This window comes from Physeter macrocephalus, chromosome 3, assembly GCF_002837175.3.
Source record: "Physeter macrocephalus isolate SW-GA chromosome 3, ASM283717v5, whole genome shotgun sequence".
Lineage (NCBI taxonomy): Eukaryota > Metazoa > Chordata > Mammalia > Artiodactyla > Physeteridae > Physeter > Physeter macrocephalus.
The window spans coordinates 14,200,608-14,219,808 of record NC_041216.1 but is presented as its reverse complement, the minus strand read 5'-3'; the positions used below and the strand labels follow the sequence as shown (position 1 = coordinate 14,219,808).

General features: G+C 53.2%; 1 protein-coding gene across 1 annotated transcript in view; it reads left to right on the top strand.

Moving 5' to 3' along the window:
• The first annotated feature begins 418 nt into the window (after positions 1-418).
• Positions 419-19,201, top strand: part of LOC102985372 (palmitoyltransferase ZDHHC18) — a 21,827-nt gene continuing 3,044 nt past the window's right edge. Inside the window, exons 1-5 of the mRNA XM_028488047.1 lie at positions 419-833; positions 5,029-5,189; positions 17,284-17,433; positions 18,885-19,022; positions 19,153-19,196. Of these exons, the coding sequence (XP_028343848.1) occupies positions 517-833; positions 5,029-5,189; positions 17,284-17,433; positions 18,885-19,022; positions 19,153-19,196 (810 nt within the window). The 5' untranslated portion in view covers positions 419-516. The remainder of the gene's footprint in view (positions 834-5,028; positions 5,190-17,283; positions 17,434-18,884; positions 19,023-19,152; positions 19,197-19,201) is intronic.

Here is a 19,201-nt window from a genome sequence, read left to right as displayed (position 1 = left end):
ATCCCCACCCCTGCTGGCCCCCCAAAATGCCTGTCCAGTAGGTCATCAGAGATGGGTGAAGCCTGGCCCTGGAAATACAGATTGCCAGAAGTAGATCACGAAGTCTACCTCTCAAATCTCGGCGCTCGGCACGGCGCCCGGAATACAGCGGACGCCCAACAAATGGTTTGATTGCAAAATAACAGAAAGAGTCCTGGAGCGCGCCTCTGCTGCCCCGTCATTGTGCAGCAGGGGTCGGGGCGGCAGGGGATTGGTTGGGGCCCTGCAGCAGGTCAGGACCGGGCCGCGGGGCCCGAGCGCCATCCCAGGCCCAGGCGGAGGGGGCGCTGCGGCGGGAGGCCGCGCGGGGCGGGGCGGGGCGGCGATGGGGCCGCCCCCTGCGAGCGAGCGCCGCGCGCCGCCGCCGCCGCCGCCGCCGCCACCGCTGCCACCGCTAGCAGCTCCTCTGCTCCGCCCCGGTCCTGGTGCGGCCCGGCCGGCCCGCGGGGTGCAGAGCCGAGGTCCGCGGCCGACCGCATGAAGGACTGCGAATACCAGCAGATCAGCCCTGGGGCCGCCCCGCCGCCCGCCTCCCCCGGGGCGCGCCACCCCGGCCCTGCCGCGCCCCCCGGCCCGGGCCCCGGGCCCCCGCCGCCCGCCGCCACGCCGCGCTGGAGCAGCAGCGGCAGCGGCAGCGGGAGCATCGGCCGCCGCCCGCGGCGCAAGTGGGAAGTGTTCCCGGGCCGCAACCGCTTCTACTGCGGCGGCCGCCTTATGCTATCCGGCCACGGCGGCGTCTTCGCCCTCACGCTGCTGCTCATCCTCACCACCACCGCCCTCTTCTTCGTCTTCGAGTGAGTTCGGCGGCGTCCCCGCCCCCTGAGGCGCCCCATCCCCTCCGATCCCCCTTGCCGCCTGCCGCTCACCCCACCTTCCCCAGCCCTTGATGGACACTCCAGCCCCTCTGGTCCCCTGCTGGGCACCCCGTCCTCTCCCACCTCCTGGACCCTCCACCCTTCCCAGCACCTGCCAGGCACCCTCCCTTCCCAGCTTCTCCTTGGCCTCCTGGTGCCTCTCAGAATCTGCCCTCAGGCCTCTCCAGTCTCCTTGCTTATCTCCCACCTGTCCTTTCTGGTCCCCTCCCAGACTCGCCATCCTTCCGTGACAATTTGGATCACCATCTAAGCTGGTCCCCTCCATCCCTGCCAGCCACCCCATCCCTTCTGGTCCCTCCCTAGCACCCCCATCCTTCCCTGGCACCCTGCCTTTGCCAACCTCTGCCAGGATCACTGCCCTCCCATGTCCCTCCAAGACCCCTATCCTCTCTGCCCTCTCAGAATCTGCCCCAGGCCTCCCCAGCTCCTTAGATAGATCCGCTCTCCTCACCTATTCCCTGGACCATCTCTTGTTCCCAGCTTCTTTCTGACCCCTTGAGGCATCTTTTCTTTATATCCTTTCCAGACAACTTCTGAATTTCTTCCTTGTCCTTTGGCTGTATACCACCTCAGATTTCCCGGCCATCTTCCCCGTTCCCTCCAGGGTCCCTCTAGGGTCCCCTAGGCATCTCTCTACTCTCAGACCCCCCCACCCTTGCTTTCCCTTCAGTCATTCTCACCCTAGGCCCTCAAATATCTTTGGGCCTCTCAGACCTCCCCTTTTCTCTCCAACACCTTCCTTAGTTTCTCCAGAGCTTCCTGTCCTTCTCTCCTCCTCCTCTGGTCCCCCCAGACATCTCCCAGGCCCCTGCCCCCCACCTCCTGACCTCCTGCCTTTCTTTCCCTTCCCAACACTCCAGAGTACCTTCTGGCCTGTTACACGGCAGGAACAGTTGCAGTGCCTTGTTATTTTTCAAGAGTCTAGAGGATTTTTGTGTGACAGGTCATATTTGCCCCCATGGCTTTTTGACCTCTTCATATCCCCAGTGACTCAGGATTGGCCCTCACAGTGTTCTTCATTTCATGGATGGAGGAAGGGGTGCCTGTCACATATTTGTATCAGAAGTTTTCCTACCATTTTGAGTTTTACTCTACCATTGATCTCTAGCTTGAGCCACCTGCTTCCTGAATCCTTTCGCACACACTCACATATACACACAAACGCCCACCTACCCATGCTGCATGAGCCCCACCTTTCCCTCCTGGTTCTACCCATCCTTTGTGGTCTTACTCAATTTTACAGGTGGTTAAGAACTCCATCTCTACAGCCAACAGACCTGGTTCAAATCAGCTCCACCATGCACCAAGTGTGCACTTCACTACTCAGAACCCCAGTTTCCTCACCTACAAAATGGGGTGTATAATACTACCCCCTCCTCAGGTTGTCACGAGGGTGGCAGGAATTCATGCACGTAAGCTTTTAGCTGGTAATAAGCATTTAAAGCTGGCTGCTGCTGTTACTTGTCTTCACCAAAAAATCCTTCCCAAGGGCCATGATAAGGCTTCCACCAAGACACTGGCCCCCAGGTACCCTTTCCAGCTGCCAGATCATGTATCTGCAACCTTGGGTTTCCCCTTGAAGCAAGGTGAGGACTTCCTACCAATTAGCTTCTCCCTTTCACCCTTTCCTTTCTGACTCAGGGTGGATAAAAAGTTCCAGAATCATTAATAAGCAGAAACTCTGGGGAGCCCCCAACCTCCAGCATGGCCCTTGGGCTGAGTTTCATATCCACCCCGCTGGGCCGGCCCACGTGGGTGTTTTGGAAGTTCCTCTTCCAGCATCCCTCAGGCTGCACCAGATTCTCCCAGCCAGGGATGCAGCTGAGGCAGGAGGAAGTGGTGCTTGTCAGGGCCGGCCCCTGTAACCCTGCAGTGTGGGATTTGGTCATTTCAGAAACAGGACTTTCTCTGGGCTGGGGGGATATCTTCATTGGTGACAGGTTTGTCCCCAGAGAGGAGGAAGCGAGGACTTCTGGGTTCCAGGAGAGCTTGTGAGTCATCTCGTCTTTGTTGCTCTTCTCCTCACTTGGGCCGGTGGTGTTGGCAGGAGGGTGAGGGTTTGGGTTTGGGCTGAGAGCTCGCAAGGGCCCGGACTGGGGTGGAATCTCAGTAGGGACCTGGCGTATGGGAACGCTGTTGGCGAGGGCCTGGAGGGCGAGAGGTGCTCACGCTCTCCCAAGGCTCTGGGGAAAGGTAAACGTGGCTCTAGGGCCTTTCTTGCTGTGAATGATTTTCTCTACTGTTTGATTTGGTGCATTATTGCACAGGCCTCCCAGCTTCTGCCCTGCTTCCCATCCCCACACAGCAGCCAGAGTGCCCCCTTTAATTCCAAGTCAGATCTGAATATTCCCCAAATATTCCCTGCCTCTCTGGATAAGAGCCAGAGCCCTCGTGGTGTCTTCCTCTCTGTCCCCTGTGCATTCCCTCCCAGGCACATTGGCCTCCTTGCACACTCCGGCCTCAGGGCCTTTGCATGGTTTGGGATACCCTTCCTTTAGATAGCTTCCTGGCCCACTCCCTCACTTTCTCCTGTCCTTCCCTGACCATCCCTGTAATATAGGAAACTGGCCCCCTCCCTCCTGTCCCCTCTGCCCTGACTTATTCTCCAAAACACTTGCCACTATCTGACATACTACACTTATGCTTCTTGTTAGCTTCTTGCCTGTCTCTCTCCATGAGAACAGGTATTAATTCTCACTGTTGTATTCACAGTGCCTAGAACAGGGCCTGGTATGTAGTAAGCACTCAATACAGTAAATACATTGCAACACAAAATAGCAGATACGTTTATTTGTTGAATGAAATGGACAGAGCATTTGCTGGGGGCTTGGAGACCCCAGTCCTGCCATTGCCTGGCTGGGTGACCCTGGATCTGGCTGTGGGCTTTGGAGTCCCGTCTTTAAAACCAGGGGCCAGGACTTGGTGTTTCTGAGGGCTCTGCAAGTCTTCTCCATCTCCCAAGAAGTCTGGTTGTACATGACCTGGTTGAATTGTCATGTGGGTGACACAGAGGGCGCAGCGCTGTTCGAGGCTGAGACCTGGGGACCACTGAGATGTTTGCAGCAGAACGTGGCCCACTTGGAGCCCTTGGTTTTGGCATTCTCTGCTCCTCAAGGGAAGGGCCTCTCTGGCGGCCAGAGCCTTCAACAATGGAGGCTCCAGAGACAGCGTGTAGATGCCCACGGGTTTGCTCCTGCGACTGTGCCAGCTCTTGGGACGTTGGCTGATTTAGGCCTCCCAGCGGTCAGTCATCCCCAAATAGCAGCTCCTCACCCCATCAGGTGCCACTCTGGCTGTGGGAGGGAAGGCCACATAGGATGGTGGTTAATAGTATGGGCGGGCCTCAACATCAGACCCGTGCACAGGCTGTTGGAGCCCACTAGGGTCAGGGGGCCTGATAGAACTGACTCCGGATGCCAGCCCTTGGGTGACAGTGGCAGTGGCTGGACCGTGCTCTTCCCCCTACACCTTTACCTGGCTGACCCTACTCATTCAGGTGCTAGCTTAGGAAGTCTTTCCTTCATCCAGTCTTTCCTAACTGTTCTACTACTTTCCCCTTCCCCATTATAACATGCCAAGCCCTGTGTGGCAATTCTCTGTGTACATGTCTGTTTTCCTCACCAGGCCATAAGCCTCACTGAGGGAGCAGGGGTCCTCTTGTCTTATTCACTGCCGTCATCCCTGCTGCTTGTTGAAGTCATTGCCTTTAACACAGAGAAGGCCTCAGTAAATATTTGTGGAGAGACCGAATAAATGAGTGAACACTGTCTTGGATGATTCATCTCAAGTGACAATCCAGTTCATTGGTGGTGGCTGCCTGAAGCTCTGTGCTTAGAAGGATTCTGAGGCTGCAGCCAAGTGCAGGGGTTGAGTGCTGGGATCTGTTGATCACACCTGCCAGGGGCTCAGGGAGGAAGTACAAGGATCAATTAGTGATGTCTGCTGTAGGCACGGTCGGGTGCGGGGCTGCACTCATCCAGGGACCATACATCTGCCTCTATTCAGGACCGTGGTGGTGTTTGATGGGATGACAGCGCCTGCCTGTTGCTGTAGCCCTGAGCCCCAGGCAGCCCTTGGAGTGTCTGCTCATCTCTCTCTCCCTCTCTTTTTCTAGCTGTCCCTTTTTGGCCCGCCAGCTGACCCTCGCCATCCCCATCATTGCTGCCATCCTGTTTTTCTTCGTCATGAGCTGCCTGCTACAGACAAGTTTCACCGACCCCGGAATCCTGCCCCGGGCCACCGTCTGTGAGGCAGCGGCCCTGGAGAAACAGATCGGTGAGGCTCCTACTCCAGCCGTGGCTGTGTCTCCCAGCTCCACATTTCTTGATTTGAGAGAAGGCCTGATTTTCTCTTCCCACACTGTGCTAGGCACTGGGGGTACCGTGGTGAGCAGGGCAAGCTGGAGCCGATGCTGGAGTGGAGGAAGCAGAGGATAAGCACATGAGCAAATAAGCAAGAAATGCTACCACGTGAGGGCTGGTGTTGACAGCCACACGGTACTGAGTGCTCACTGGAGCCCAGGCGCTGTGTTCACCTCTTTATATGCATGATCGTATTTAATCCCCCAGTAATCCTGTGAGACAGGTACTGTTGTTATTCTCCTTTTACTGATTAATTAAATTGAGTCTCAAAGAGGTTAAGTAAATGGTCGAAGGTCACACAGTCAGTGGAAGAGCGCGGATGAGACCCCGGGCACTCTGACCAGAGTCCCTGCTCTTAAACATTCATACACACTTATTCATTCACTCATCAAACATTTATTGAGCCCCTACTATGTGCCAGGCACTTTTCTAGATACAGCAGTGAACAAATCTGACGATAATCCCTGTCTTCTTGGAGCTGACATTCCAGTGGGAGGGGAAAGACAGTTAACAATTAAATATCTAGTCTGTGACACAGAGAAGAGGGAATCTGGGGGAGGGAGGGCGAGAGCTGGGGGAGGGTGTACAATTTTAAATAGGGGAAAAAAATAGGGGGTGGGGAAGGCCTTGTGAAGGAGGTGACATCTGAGCAAAGACACAAAGACTTGCAGAGATGAGGAGTTGAGCTGCGTGGGTGTCTGGGGGAGAGCACGGTGGTGTGGGGAGTGGGCTGGTCCAGATTTGTCGGTCAGGGGAAGCCCTTTGGAGGAGGTGGCACTCGAGATGAGCCAGTAATGTGCGTTCTGGACGTGGTAAAAGCAAAAGCCGGGAGTGGCGACCAGACTGGTGTGTTTGCGAAGCGGCAGGAAGGGCAGCGTGGCCAGGAGGGACCTGTGTTCCCAGCAGCCAGGTGGCCCTTGGTGCCTCCCTGAGTGCTGAGTGGGTGTCCTGGGTGGCTGGGCGCCACGGCCTTAATCTCAGCTTGCTCCACCTCAGCTCCTTCCTGCTGAGAAGTGACGTGGGGATTTGCACACCTCAGGGGTTTCCGGTCCGTGGTTGGCTCCTTCCCCTAACAGGGTGGCTTTCAGACAGACTTAAATAAATACCCAGCTGCCTCTGAAGAGGCCTGGCAGCCTGTGAGTGGCAGAGCCCTGCTGCATCCGTCCTGGAAGTCATTCCACTGATGGTCTGGAGCAGCTCAGGAAGGCGGGCGGGAGGGGAGAGGGTGTTCTCCTACCCTACGCTTGTCTGTTCTTTGTCTCTTTCCTCTGTCCTGGCCTGTCTTCAGCCACGCCCTGGGTTGTCGTCTTCCTCTGCCTGCATTCAGCTTCCTTCCCCCTCGCACCCCTGGGCCACTTGCCACCCAGCCTCCTGGTCTCTGCTGCTGCAGTTTCCTGCGGTCTGACCCAGCAGCCGGCCGCTGGCAGCAGGGGAGACTCGGGGCATCCCTGTTTCTCCTCTCTCCAGGTCGGAGCTAATCATGAGGCAGGATTATTGTCCAGCTCAGCCCAGGCTCAGAGGTCTGGCTGCCTGGAATCCTCTGGCCTCCTGTGAGCTGTTTGGGTCATACTGACAACAGTAATCCCCTGTGTCTGGGGAGAGCTTGACTGTGCTGAGTGCTCCCCAGCCATTATCCCCACAAGTCCTCGCAACAGCCCGGCTGTGCTGATGCAGAAACTGAGGCAGGGGATCCCACAGCCGGGAGCGGGGGCGCGGAGACAGAGCTTTGACCCCCAAGCTGTATGCTTTCTCTTCTGAGATGGCGGCAGGGAGACGTCCCAGTCTTCCGCGGCCACACGCTCTTTATTCTGAGGTCTCAATTCAATTGACTAGGAAGCCTCTGTGACCCCAGGTGGGCTACACCTTCGTGACACCTTCCCAGAGCACCTTGTCCTTCCACCATGGCCCTGGGCTGCATGGTGGTCGTTACAGAATTGTCAGGCAAACCCAGCGGCCTTTCCTGGGCGGTAAGTGTCTTGTTCACCTTGTCCGCCACGTGGAGGGCTCAGCGACATTGGCTGAACGGACCAGCCTCTGCAGAGGCGCCCCTTGCTGTCCCCTGGTGACTGGTGCAGAGACAGTTGGAATTTCTCCTAACCAGGCATTATAGGTTTGGTCGTTTATGTGTTAATTCTGTATGCCGACTCCTGACTGCAGGGAGGTTGGGGCGGAGGAGATATGAATCTAATGTGAACCCTCCCTCTGGTGGTTTCCAGCTTAGCCCAGTCCAAGGTGGAGGGCCTGACTGGCTGCCACAGGTTAGAGGAGGCTTTGGAAGAGGATCGAAGAAACCAGGGTGTCTTCTGCCTGGAGGTTATGTGGAGGCTTCCTGGAGAGGTGCCCTGAGCCAAACCATAAAGTTTGGGTGGAGTTCAAGCACAGGAAGGTGTGTGAAGGGAGCCCCCCGCGCAAATGGAACAGAAGGAGGGGAGGACAGAGTGGGATGGAGGGGGGCAGGCGTGGGAGCTGAGCAGGCCATGTTGGCTGGACACAGGAGCACTTCAGAGAATTCGGAGGATGGGTAGAGTCAGTCTTGAGGGCCCCTGAGTGTCAGGGTCAGAAACATCCCTTTGAGAACAGTTCCCAAGCCTGGAAAATGGCATCTTTGGGGTCTTTGAATCTAAACTTGAACTGGAGGCTTCTAATCAGGGTGAAACATATTTTCTTAAAAAGGACTAAATAAACTCACTGAGCCTTTTCGAGAAGCTTGGGGGCCGGCTCTGAGGTGGGTGGTGCTGTCCATATAAACGTGTGCTGGTTACCGGAGCCCGGGCCAGTGCAGGCAGTGTGACCTTCTCATTTTGGCCCCATAGGCCAGCAGCTCCAGCCCCATGGGATCTGGTTCTAGGGCTCCCACCCTGCGAGGACCATCCCAGCTGGGGTGGCCAGCGCTTCACAGTTTGCCCAGAACTGTCCCTGTTTTAGCACTGAAAGCCTCATATCTTGGGGAACCCCGAAGTTGCAGGCAAAAGGGCTGGTTGGCCACCCTGGCCTGAGCTCCTGAGTTGTCAGCTGGTGAGCCGTGCAGCTAGACTACCCTGCAGGCTCTGGGCAGTTGGAAAAGAGGTAGGAGGAGGAGGCACCATTGCCCCCAAGAAGCTCCTGGTCTGATGGGAGGTCATAGGAACCCCTGAATCTGAGTGACAGACACTCACCTAGCCACGGTTACAGCTCACACGACAGACACAGAGGCCGCCTCTCCCTCCGTCACCACACAGCAGGTCACAAACTGCATCCTGTCTGCCTCCAGAATGTCTCCCCTCTGGTCCTTCTGAAGCCCACTGCCCTGGACAGACACACCTCATTTTCCACCTGAATTGGCTCAGGACTCTGCTGACCAAGCCCTGTCCTCTCTCTCTTCGGTCATAGTTGTCTCTCCAAGGTCCAGATTTGACCTGGCCCTCCCTGGCTCAGAATTTGGGTGACACCCTACTGCCCTCAGCAGCATTTCCTGAAGATCGGCCATTGGAGTACAACCTCGGTGATTTTTGCCCTTTCTGCATCTCCCCTTGTACCCTCCTTTCTTTAGTATTTTCCTTTAAATGGCTTGCTTTTAAACGGTTTTTACAAGGAAAATTTATATCACCCCTGTTAGCAGAAGCCACTTGCTCTAAATAGAAGATATTCATAAGAACAGAAGCATAACAATGTTACAGAATTCTTGGTGGTTACAGTCGCCTGTGGAAAGCAGTCACCTTGAGGCCTGTGAGGACCACAGGTATTCGGTGTTAAAAGTTGACACTTTCCCCTGGATGGAGTCAAGGCTTGAAAGAGAATTGAAAAGGGAGTGACTTTCTCATCATGTGATTCAGTGCTGCTTAGTGTCATGGCCAGGAAACAAACCATCTCCCACCTTCCTGAAAGCTCGTCCTCGGAGGCGCACTTGCCTGCAGGATGAAGGCAGGCTCCGGCCCGCCCTTCCCTCGTCATCTCACTCCACTCCCCGGTGCCCCAGCCACACTGCATGCGGATGCCTTGACCCACGGGGCCCCCTCTGCTACCGTGCCCCCACCACGCCCCCATGAGCCCAGGGTCTCAGTCTCTCCCACCCAGCTGCATCGCTGCTTCATCTCGTTGCTTTCTTGAACGCTGCCTCTTGCCCGCTCCCGACGTATTCCACTCTGTCTTCTCAAGGTGGGTTGAGTACAGACACCGGTCACGCCATTCATTGACCAGCTGCGGGTTACACCTTTACATCTCTCATCGGCGTCATCATCTTACGGGGTTGACACCGTTATTACCCAGTGAGGAAACTGAGGCTCAGAGAGGTGGAGCAGCTTCCTCAAAATCACGAGCTGACACGTGGCCAGACTAGGTTTCTCAATGAGATCACGCTGGCGCCCGGGTCACCACACTTGACTCACGGTGTCTCCTGTGCTGACTCTGTAATTATCCACCTCTCCCGCTCACTCTACCCCCAGGCCTGCCAGGAAGCCTGTGTGTGGCAGGGGCTCCATAAACCTCCAGGATGAACAGAGATGGTCTGGTGGGGGTCACAGTGACCCAGTATTCACAGCCTGGCCACTGAGGCTGACCTCAAGCCTGGGAGCTGAGCAACCGCAGCCCTGCAGCTGATTCCTGCGCAGGTGGGGACAACAGAAGGGCAGCGCCGGGGCCCAGCAGGGCAGGTAGAGGTCCCCGGCCTCCCCTCGCTAACGCCTCCTCACTAGCTCGTGGCCAGCCTCAGGGGCCTCCCTACCAGCCCTGGGTTTCAGTCACAGCCCCAGCCGTTCAGGGCCTGGCTGCTCCTCTTCGGGGCTGGAGTTGGGGTGAAGGTACCCAAAGCAGGCCCCCTGGTCAAGGGGAAGGCGTGGGAGATTCATTTCCTTCTCCCAGCCATTCAGCAAGAAGGAGCCTCCCCTTCGTTACCAGGTCCCTGGGGGCTTTAGTTTCCCACCTGGAGGTGCTTTTTACTTCTTGGGGAAGAGCCTGAACCAGAAAGAGCTCTGGAGGGCAGGGAGAGCATCTCTCATTACCACTCCTTCAATCATTTCTTCAACAAATATTTTCTGAACTGAGTAACAAAGCAACCGCATCTGACTCATTTCTGTGTACTTACCCCCTACTTCCCTCACCCGCCACCCCGGGTCTTGTACAATATCTTGACATCATAGATGCTAGTGTCTGAAAGAATGGACAAATGAATGCCTTGGAGAACAAGGGTTCTGATTTCAACCCCACCTTGTACTGTTGGAGTGAAGTCTGTAAAACGCGGGCACATGTCCCGTTGTTGCCCAGCCCAGGGTGTTTTCTGTCCGAGTGAGACGGGGAATGTCAGTGCACTTTGAAAATGGTTTTTCTTACTGAAACTTAAGAGGCTTGAGACTTGTGGTCAGGCATGGCAAGTGGTCTTGCTCTGGGCACTGACAAGCCATCACTGGTAATGGCTGCTGAGAGGAGTGGGTTGAGGAGGATTCTGAGGCCGAGACCAGGGCAGCTATTGGTCAGCACTATCTGGCCTGAGAAAAAAGCAGTGGGACACCTGCTTGTCTTCCCCTACCCCGTGTGGGGCTCAGCCCTGAAGCAGCATCCCTGCAAAGCCTCCTTTGACCCCTCTCATCTAGGGCCCTGCAGTTGGTGACTTTACTCAGGGTGTCTGGGTGGCACCCTTGCACTGGGCCCTTTTTCCTCTTCTTTATCTCCAGCTCCTGGCAGCCCGAGGAAGCTGGGTGTGCAGAGCCTCACTTCCTCTTAGGGTTCTAGAGAGGAGGAGGCTTGGCTGCCAGGGGCCAGAACATACTGGTAGGAGTTCTCTCCCTACCTTGGGGGAGAGGCATGGGCACCCCTCTGCCCTGGGAGGGCCTCTGGGAATCCAGTGAGGGTTCCAATAACTTTTCTCTTAGTCCCGAAGAGGGTCTGTGGCTGTCCTTCGCTCACAGATGGGTTGTGTTCTCAAGTCTCTTCTACAGATCAGTTGTTGGAATATAGTGTTTCATAGAAACAACAATAATAATAATGGCTAATATTTATTAAGCTCTTGCCAGGTACTAGGCACTTTGCTAAACCCACTTGATGAATTCTTGCCTGACCCTCCTAACAGCACTAGGAGGTAGATTTGATTATGTTCCATTTTATTTGCTTAGCAGATGAGGGCACAGAGAGGTTATCCGACTTGACACACATCACACAGCGAGTAAGTGGCTGGGCCAAGATTCACACCCAAGTGTCTGTCTGGCTCCAAAGCTTGTATCCAAGCCTGGGAGACCACAGTGGGCAGGGGCAGGCACTGGGACGTAGGGCCCGAGGGGCAGGATTAGGATTAAGCTCTTCGGGAAGAGCTGGGGAGTTCTGCACACTGGGGTGTCATAGCCTGAGCCGTTGGTCAGGACTAAGGCTCCTGTGAACCCAGCACTGTGCCTTGCAGCCTCTCACTCAGCCCTTACCACAGCTCTGTGAGAGTGAGATGGTCTTGTCTCCATTTTATGGATGAGGAAACTGAGGCTCAGAGAGGTGAAGAGACTTCCTGAATTAGCAAGTGGGTAGCAAAACCAGGATTCGAACCCAGTGTTTCAGACTCCAGAGCCTGTGCCTTGCTGCCCCTCATGAAAACAGCTACTAGTAAGTACTCACCAAGTGTCAGTTGCCTTACGTGTACTATTTCTTTCCTTTTTTTTTTTTTTTGGTTCAATTAAATTCCACTTTAAAAAAAATTCATTTATTTATTTTTGGCTGCGTTGGGTCTTCCTTGCTGCGCGTGGGCTTTCTCTAATTGCGGCGAGCAGGGGCTACTCTTCGTTGCGGTGCGTGGGCTTCTCATTGCGGTGGCTTCTGTTGTTGCGGAGCACGAGCTCTAGGCGTGCGGGCTCAGTAGTTGTGGCACATGGGCTCTAGAGCGCAGGCTCCGTAGTTGCAGCGCATGGGCTTAGTTGCTCTGCAGCATGTGGGGATTCTTCCCGGATCAGGGATCGAACTCGTGTCCCCTGCATTGGCAGGCAGGTTCTTAACCACTGCACCACCAGGGAAGTCTCAAGAGTCAGGATTTGAACTCCAGGCCTGCCTGTATCTCTCCTCTTTGCCTGCTGCCTCGTAGTTGATAGGCCCAGGACTGCCTGTTTGTCCCACTGGCCTTGCCCTCAAGCAGTATAGGGTCCAGTTGGAGAGACAGTGTGTACACACAGCAGTCCTGTCCCAGCTCAGCACGGAGCAGAGAGTGTGTTCTGTGCTGTGTGTGAGGTCCGACAGCCCGGAGGCTCCTGTGGTCAGGGAGGCTGCTGACGAGGCCCGGTGAGTCCTGGTGTGCAGAGAGAAGGGAGGCTGGGCTCAGGAACAGGGGCAAGAAGCTGGGGCAGAGTAGTGGGAGAAAAGCTGGGAATGGAGGTTGAGCCCAACTGTGGAGGGTCCTAACATCAGGACAAGAAGTTTGCCTTTATCTTGTTTTTTAGGGGAGGCCAGTGAAGGGTTTCTGAGCTGGGAAGTGACTCATGGGGGGTTATTTAGAGGAATGTGACAGTTTGTACAAGGCGGGTGGAAAGGCAGAGGTTCTGGGAGCAGGTAGTCTTCTGGGGAAGCTGTTTGGTGATACGGGCCTGGCCTGGGTTCGGGTGTTGGGAGCAGAGAGAGTGACAGGTGATGAAGGAAGAACCTGACCAGACCTAGCGGCTGGCCAGGCATGGATGAGGGAGAAGGAAGCGTCTGCGAGGAGACTTCAAACTGGGTTCCCCTGTCTCTGTCACTTACTGGCTGTGTGACCTCGGACAAATCCCCTGACCTCTCTGGCCCTCTTTTCTCATTTGTAAACTGAAGGAGTTAGAACAGAGGCAGTCAGTGAAGGGACATTTATCAGGTATCTGCTGTGTGCCAGGGCCTGTGTTATATGCTCTTTGAGGTTCCTTTCAGCCCTTGGATTGTGCCATCAGCAGAAATAAGGAACCAGACAGGAAAAAATAACACTCATTATGACACTTCAAAATTTACAAAAAGACCTCAAGCCCAAGCTTTGGGAACTTGGGTTCACATCCTGATTCTACCACTGTGTGGCCTTGAACAGTCACTAGCCTCACTGAAAAGACTCTTTAACTGTAACCTGGAGATGATGATGATAACTTTACCTCCTGGGATGTTATCAGGATTAAAGAGGAGAATATATGCCAAGTGCTCAGCATACAGTAGCACTCAGTGACCTGTTCTCTTTCCCTTCTTTGTCTCAGTAGTTCTATGAGCTGGCAGTAACAGTGCACACTTCTTAAGCATTTACTTTGCGCCACTTCACATGTATTAACTCATTTATCCTCGCAACATCTTTATGAGGTGAGTACTCTTCTTATCCCCATTTCAGTGATCGAGGAAACAGGCACAGAGAGGTTAAATGATTTGCCTTGTCACACATCTAGCAAATGGCATCTTCAAGAGCAACCCAGCTAGTAAAAGGTGGAGCTAGGATTCGTGTCCCATTCTACCTGTTATTCACATTATACAGATGAGAAAACTGAGGCTCAGAAAAGTTCATTTGACTGCAACCTCACACACAGTCAGTGGCAAAACCAGGTTTCAGAGTATGTCCACTGGCCTCAAACCCCCTGCCTTGACCATGCTGCCATTGCTAAGTAAGAGATGCTTAGATGCTTAGTTCCATTTTAAACATGCTACAGTCGAAGTGGTGGTGAAACAGCCTAGCAAAAGTCTCTGGTAGCTAGGAACGTGAGACACGAATCTGCTTCACTGATGCATGCCAAGTGCCTAGAATAGTGCCTGGCACACGCTAGGCACTCAGTAAGTAATCGTTGGGGGCAAGTGGCCAAACTGGAGATATTATCTGGGACTCAATCCAGTGGAAATGATGTCTGGGAACATAGCCGAGGGTTGGGGATCCCAGGCAGCCCTGTGTGACTCTCGGAATTCTGTCTGGGGAGAAGCCACTGGTCTGGGGAACGCTGGTCTTCTGTGGCCTGGGGTACCAAGAGGATCTGTGGGTAGAATTGTGGGTTTTGCATGTGGCAGATCTAAGTTCAGCTCTCTGCTCTGCCAGCCTACCCACCTTGTGACTTCGGACAAGTTACTTTCTTTTTCCTTTTTCTCAGATTTTTACTGAAGTATAACAGGCTTGCTAAAAGTGTACAGCTCGTAAGTGTTCTGTTTGTTGAGGGGTCACAGTTGGAACACGCACGTGATTAGCACCCAGATCAAGAAACGGTGTGTCCCAGGAGCCCCCCTTGTTCCCCTTTCCGGTCTCTGTCAGCCCCCGCCCCCAAGGATAACCACGATCCTGACTTCTAACACCATAGATTACTTTTATCTGTTTGTGAACATTTTGTGCTCTTACGTCTATGGGTATTTTTCACTTTACACAACGTTTGTGAGATTCATTCATATTGCCGTGTGTAATTAAGGATCATTCATTCTCGTTGCTGTATAGAATGCCATTGTATGAATATACTGCAATTTTTTTTTTTTTAATCCATTCTACTGTTGATGGGTGTTTGGGTAGTTCCAGATTTTGGCTATTTTGAGAATTGTTGCTAGAACAGTCTTGTACTTGTCTTTGGTGCATGTCAGTTCATGCGCATTTCTGCTGGGAAAATACCTACGAGTGGGATTGCTGGGATGCATATGCTGAGCTTTGGTAGTTAGTGCAAAACAGTTGTCCGGAGTGGTCATATGAGATTTCTAGTTGCTTTACATTTTTGCCAACACTTGAGAGATGTGTGTGTGTGTGTGTGTGTGTGTGTGTGTGTGTGTGTGTGGTTTTTTGTTTCTTTTTTTCAATTTTAGCCATTCTGGTGCATACGTACTGGTAATATATTGTGGTTTTAATTTGCATTTCCCTGATGGCTTAACAAGTATGAGCACTTTTTCATGTGTCTATTAACCATTTGACCACCTTCTTTTATGAAATGCCTGTTTGAATCTTTTGTCCACGTTTGAATTCGGTTGTCCGACTTTTCTTACTGACTCATAGGAATTCTTTACATATTCTGGATACACATCCTTTGTCCTTTGTCAGATAAACATATTGCAAATATAACTCTGAAGGTCATCTTTTCATTCTCTTGATGATCTCTTTAGATGAACAGAAGTTCTTAATTTTGATAAAATGCTGTTTATCATATTGCTCTTTTATGAGTAGTCCCTTTGTGTCTTGTTTAAGAAATCTTTGTCTACTCCAGAGTCATGAGGTTGCTCTATTTTTCTTTTTCTTTTTTTTTAAATCCAGAACATTCGTATTGCGAGCTGCAGTCCATCTGGAATTGAATTTGTATTTAGTGGGAGGCAGGGGTGCAGATATGTTTTTTTCCCCCATTTGTGTATCCAGTGGACCCCGCACTGTTTACTGGGAGGAGACCATCTTCCTTCCTTTTTTTTTTTTTTTAAGTAAATTTATTTATTTATTTATTTATTTATGGCTGCGTTGGGTCTTTGTTGCTGCGCGCGGGCTTTTCTCTAGTTGTGGCGAGTGGGGGCTACTCTTCGTTGCGGTGCACGGGCTTCTCATTGCGGTGTCTTCTCTTGTTGCGAAGCACGGGCTCTAGGCGTGCAGGCTTCAGTAGTTGTGGCACGCGGGCTTCAGTAGTTGTGGCTCGCGGGCTCTAGAGTGCAGGTTCAGTAGTTGTGGCTTGCGGGCTCTAGAGTGCAGGTTCAGTAGTTGTGGCGCACGGGCTTAGTTGCTCTACGGCATGTGGGATCTTCCTGGACCAGGGCTCAAACCCGTGTTCCCTGCATTGGCAGGCGGATTCTCAACCACTGCACCACCAGGGAAGCCCCCATCTTCCTTCTTGGCACTGCAGTGTTACCTTTGTCGTGAACCACACGATCATGTACATGTTCATATCTGGAGTCTCTGTTCAGTTCCATTGGTCAGCGTTTCTACCCTTGTACCCAAACCAGGATGTCTTAAGTGCTAAGGCTTTATCATAAATGTTGACGTCTCGTGGTATAAGACCTTTAGCTTTGTTCTTCAAGAGTGCCTTGGCTTTTAGAATGAGTTTGTCAATTTCCACACCAAAAAAATCCTGACTGGGATTATGTTGAATCTACAGATTAATTTAGGGAGAATAAATCCTTTTTTCATATTGAGTCTGCCAATCCATGAATATCATACATCTCTGCATTTCTTTTTTCTCTTAAAATTTTTATTATGAAAAATTTCTAACATTCAGAAAAGTGGGAAGAATTAATACAACAAATTCCTATACATTCACTGTCTAGATTAGTTATTTGTGTCATACACACACACATATACACACACATAATTCTTATTAAACCATTTCATAATAAATTATATACATCACAGATACCTAACCCATAAATACTTCAATATGTATCTCCAAGATTTAAGGATAGCTTCCTCATCATGACAATTCCATTATCACATCTAGGAAAATTAATAGTTCCCAAATTTCTAATCTATAGTCATCTGTCCCCCATCACCCTCCAAATCTCTTTTGTTGGCTGTGTTTCGTTTTTGGAAACAGGATCCAGTCTAGGATCAAGCATTGTATTGGTTTATATCTCTTAAATCTCTTTTAATTTAGAACCATCTCCCTTCTCCTTTTGTAAGTGACATTGACTTAAAAAAATTTTTTTTAATTGAAGTATAGTTGATGTACAGTATTGACATTGACTTTTGTTAGAGAGCAGGCCAGTGGTCTTGTTCATGTCCCACATTCCGGATCTGATTGTTTCTTCATAGCTTTACTCTCACTGTGTCCTCTGTCCCTCTGTCTCCTGAACCTCCTGGAAACCAGAACTTAGATCTAGGCTCGTTTAGATGCAGATAAACCTCACGAAGCCGTCCCTGGTCTTCCTTTCTAACAGCCCTCCGTAGAGTGGCATGTGAGCAGATGTGTGAAGCTTTAGCGCGGCGCTCGGCACATAGCAAGTTTCGGTAGGTGGTAGCAGCTCTTGAGATTTGTCCCCCACTTAGGCAGGGGTTTTGCCCTAATGTTTGTTCCCCAGAAACAGCTTCCCTAAAGCTTCTCTTGTCCCAGCCAGGCAGCGCTGGCTTCCACCCGTGCTGCGGCTCCCGGCTCTCGGCTTGGCCATCCCCCATCTGTCTCTCGTCCCTGTCTCAGACAACACAGGCAGTTCCACGTACCGGCCACCCCCTCGGACCCGGGAGGTGATGATCAATGGGCAGGTGGTGAAGCTGAAGTACTGCTTCACCTGCAAGATGTTTCGGCCGCCCCGGACCTCACACTGCAGTGTCTGCGACAACTGTGTGGGTAAGTGGGTGCCCTGAGAGGGATGGAGCCTTGCAGACAGGGGAGTCGCTCGTGGGGGGCGGGGGTGTCTGAAATATCCAGGGCTGGGCAGGAAGTCTGGTTCACCCAGATTTGCTGTGACTGAGGAGGGGCTGTAGAGCGGGGACTCTGAATGTGACCAGTGGTACCTTGGCTTCAGCGCAGGATTAGCGGATTCCTTCCCCCAGCTCTGAAGTGTGGGGCAGACACAGAGATGCCTTGAACCCTTCTTCCAGGCCTTGGCCTGGTCCTCAGTAGGTCCAGGTTCCAAGGAGCCAGAGACTAGAGCAATGACATTCTAGATATGTGGCCCTGGGCCAGCTATACTGAAAGACTTTGACCTGATTCCCAGAATTTGGAGGGACAAGAATCTGGGAACAGAGGAGTTTAAGCTGGTGAGGTGGAGAGGACATAGCCAGGCTTGGAAGCTAAGCTCCTGACCCACAACTGCGGTGGTTGCTGGGGAGCCAGAGGCTGTTTTGTCCCCTCTCCCTGCTCTCCAGACGCCTGGCAGCTCTGATGGGGACCCAGGGTGCGCCCCTGGGAGGGTGTTGTAAGGGAAAGGCTATGCGGAGGACCCAGGCGAGCTGAGCCACGGTGACTGTGCCCGGTCCCCAGGGAGGAGAGCTCATCACGCTAGCTCAGCACTCCCTGAGCAAGAGAAAAGTGGGGAACACCCGGGACAGCAGGCAGTGAACTGGGTGACTCAGTGGGCGTCATTCATCCCTGAGAATCTGCCCCCCGCCCCACCACCGTGAAGGGCCCTGGCCTGGGTGTGAGGCCTGCGACAGACTTGTGACCCACATTCCCACAGGGGACTTTCCTCACTGGTCTGGGTGTGACCCCACCCCCAGGGACATAGTACTGGTGTGAGCTCAGCCCTCTGACTAGGCCTCCGATGCCGGTTCTCCACAGTTACGTAGCGGCCCAGCCCCTCCTTGGTCCTCTATTCTAGAGCAAGAGACAGGCGTCATTGGTTGTTGGCATGGGGCTGGGATCGTAGGCTAGGCGACAGGTACTTTTTTGTGGCTCTTCTTTGTACCAGACACTGCCAGACCCTGGGATTCAGCTCAGGCCCTCTCATGGAGCTCACAATCGAATAGGGGTTACAGGCCAGCCCACCAATTGTAAATAAATATATAAACACACGTGGGCAAAGTGCTGCAAAGGATAAGTGCCGTGGCAACAAGGCAGATAACAGGGGCCTCACCTTGTCTGGGGTTGGGGGAGACTTTCTCAAGGAAGCGGCCTTGCAGCCGAGACGAGAAGGAAGAAGTACGGGAACTGGCAGGTGAAAGACCAGAGGCCGGGAGTGTCGAAGAACTGAGAGTCACGTGTGGAGAGAGCGAGGGGGCGGAGATGCGAGAGGCCTCTAAACACCCCTGCCGGGTGTGGGCCAGGGCGGCCCTAACCCATCTCCCTGGCCCTTCCAGAACGGTTTGACCATCACTGCCCCTGGGTGGGCAACTGTGTGGGGAAACGGAACTACCGCTTCTTCTACGCGTTCATTCTTTCCCTCTCATTCCTGACGGCTTTCATCTTCGCCTGCGTGGTCACCCACCTGACGCTGCGTGAGTTGGGGATGATGGTGGGAGTGCGGGCAGGGGCAGGCGGGCGGCCCGGGCCAGCAAGCTCGGCCAGGTCAAGGGACTGTGGTCACTCTCCCTTGAGCCGTGCCCTCTCCTGTCTCTTCCTCCCCAGGCTCTCAGGGAAGCAACTTCCTCTCCACTCTGAAGGAGACACCAGCGAG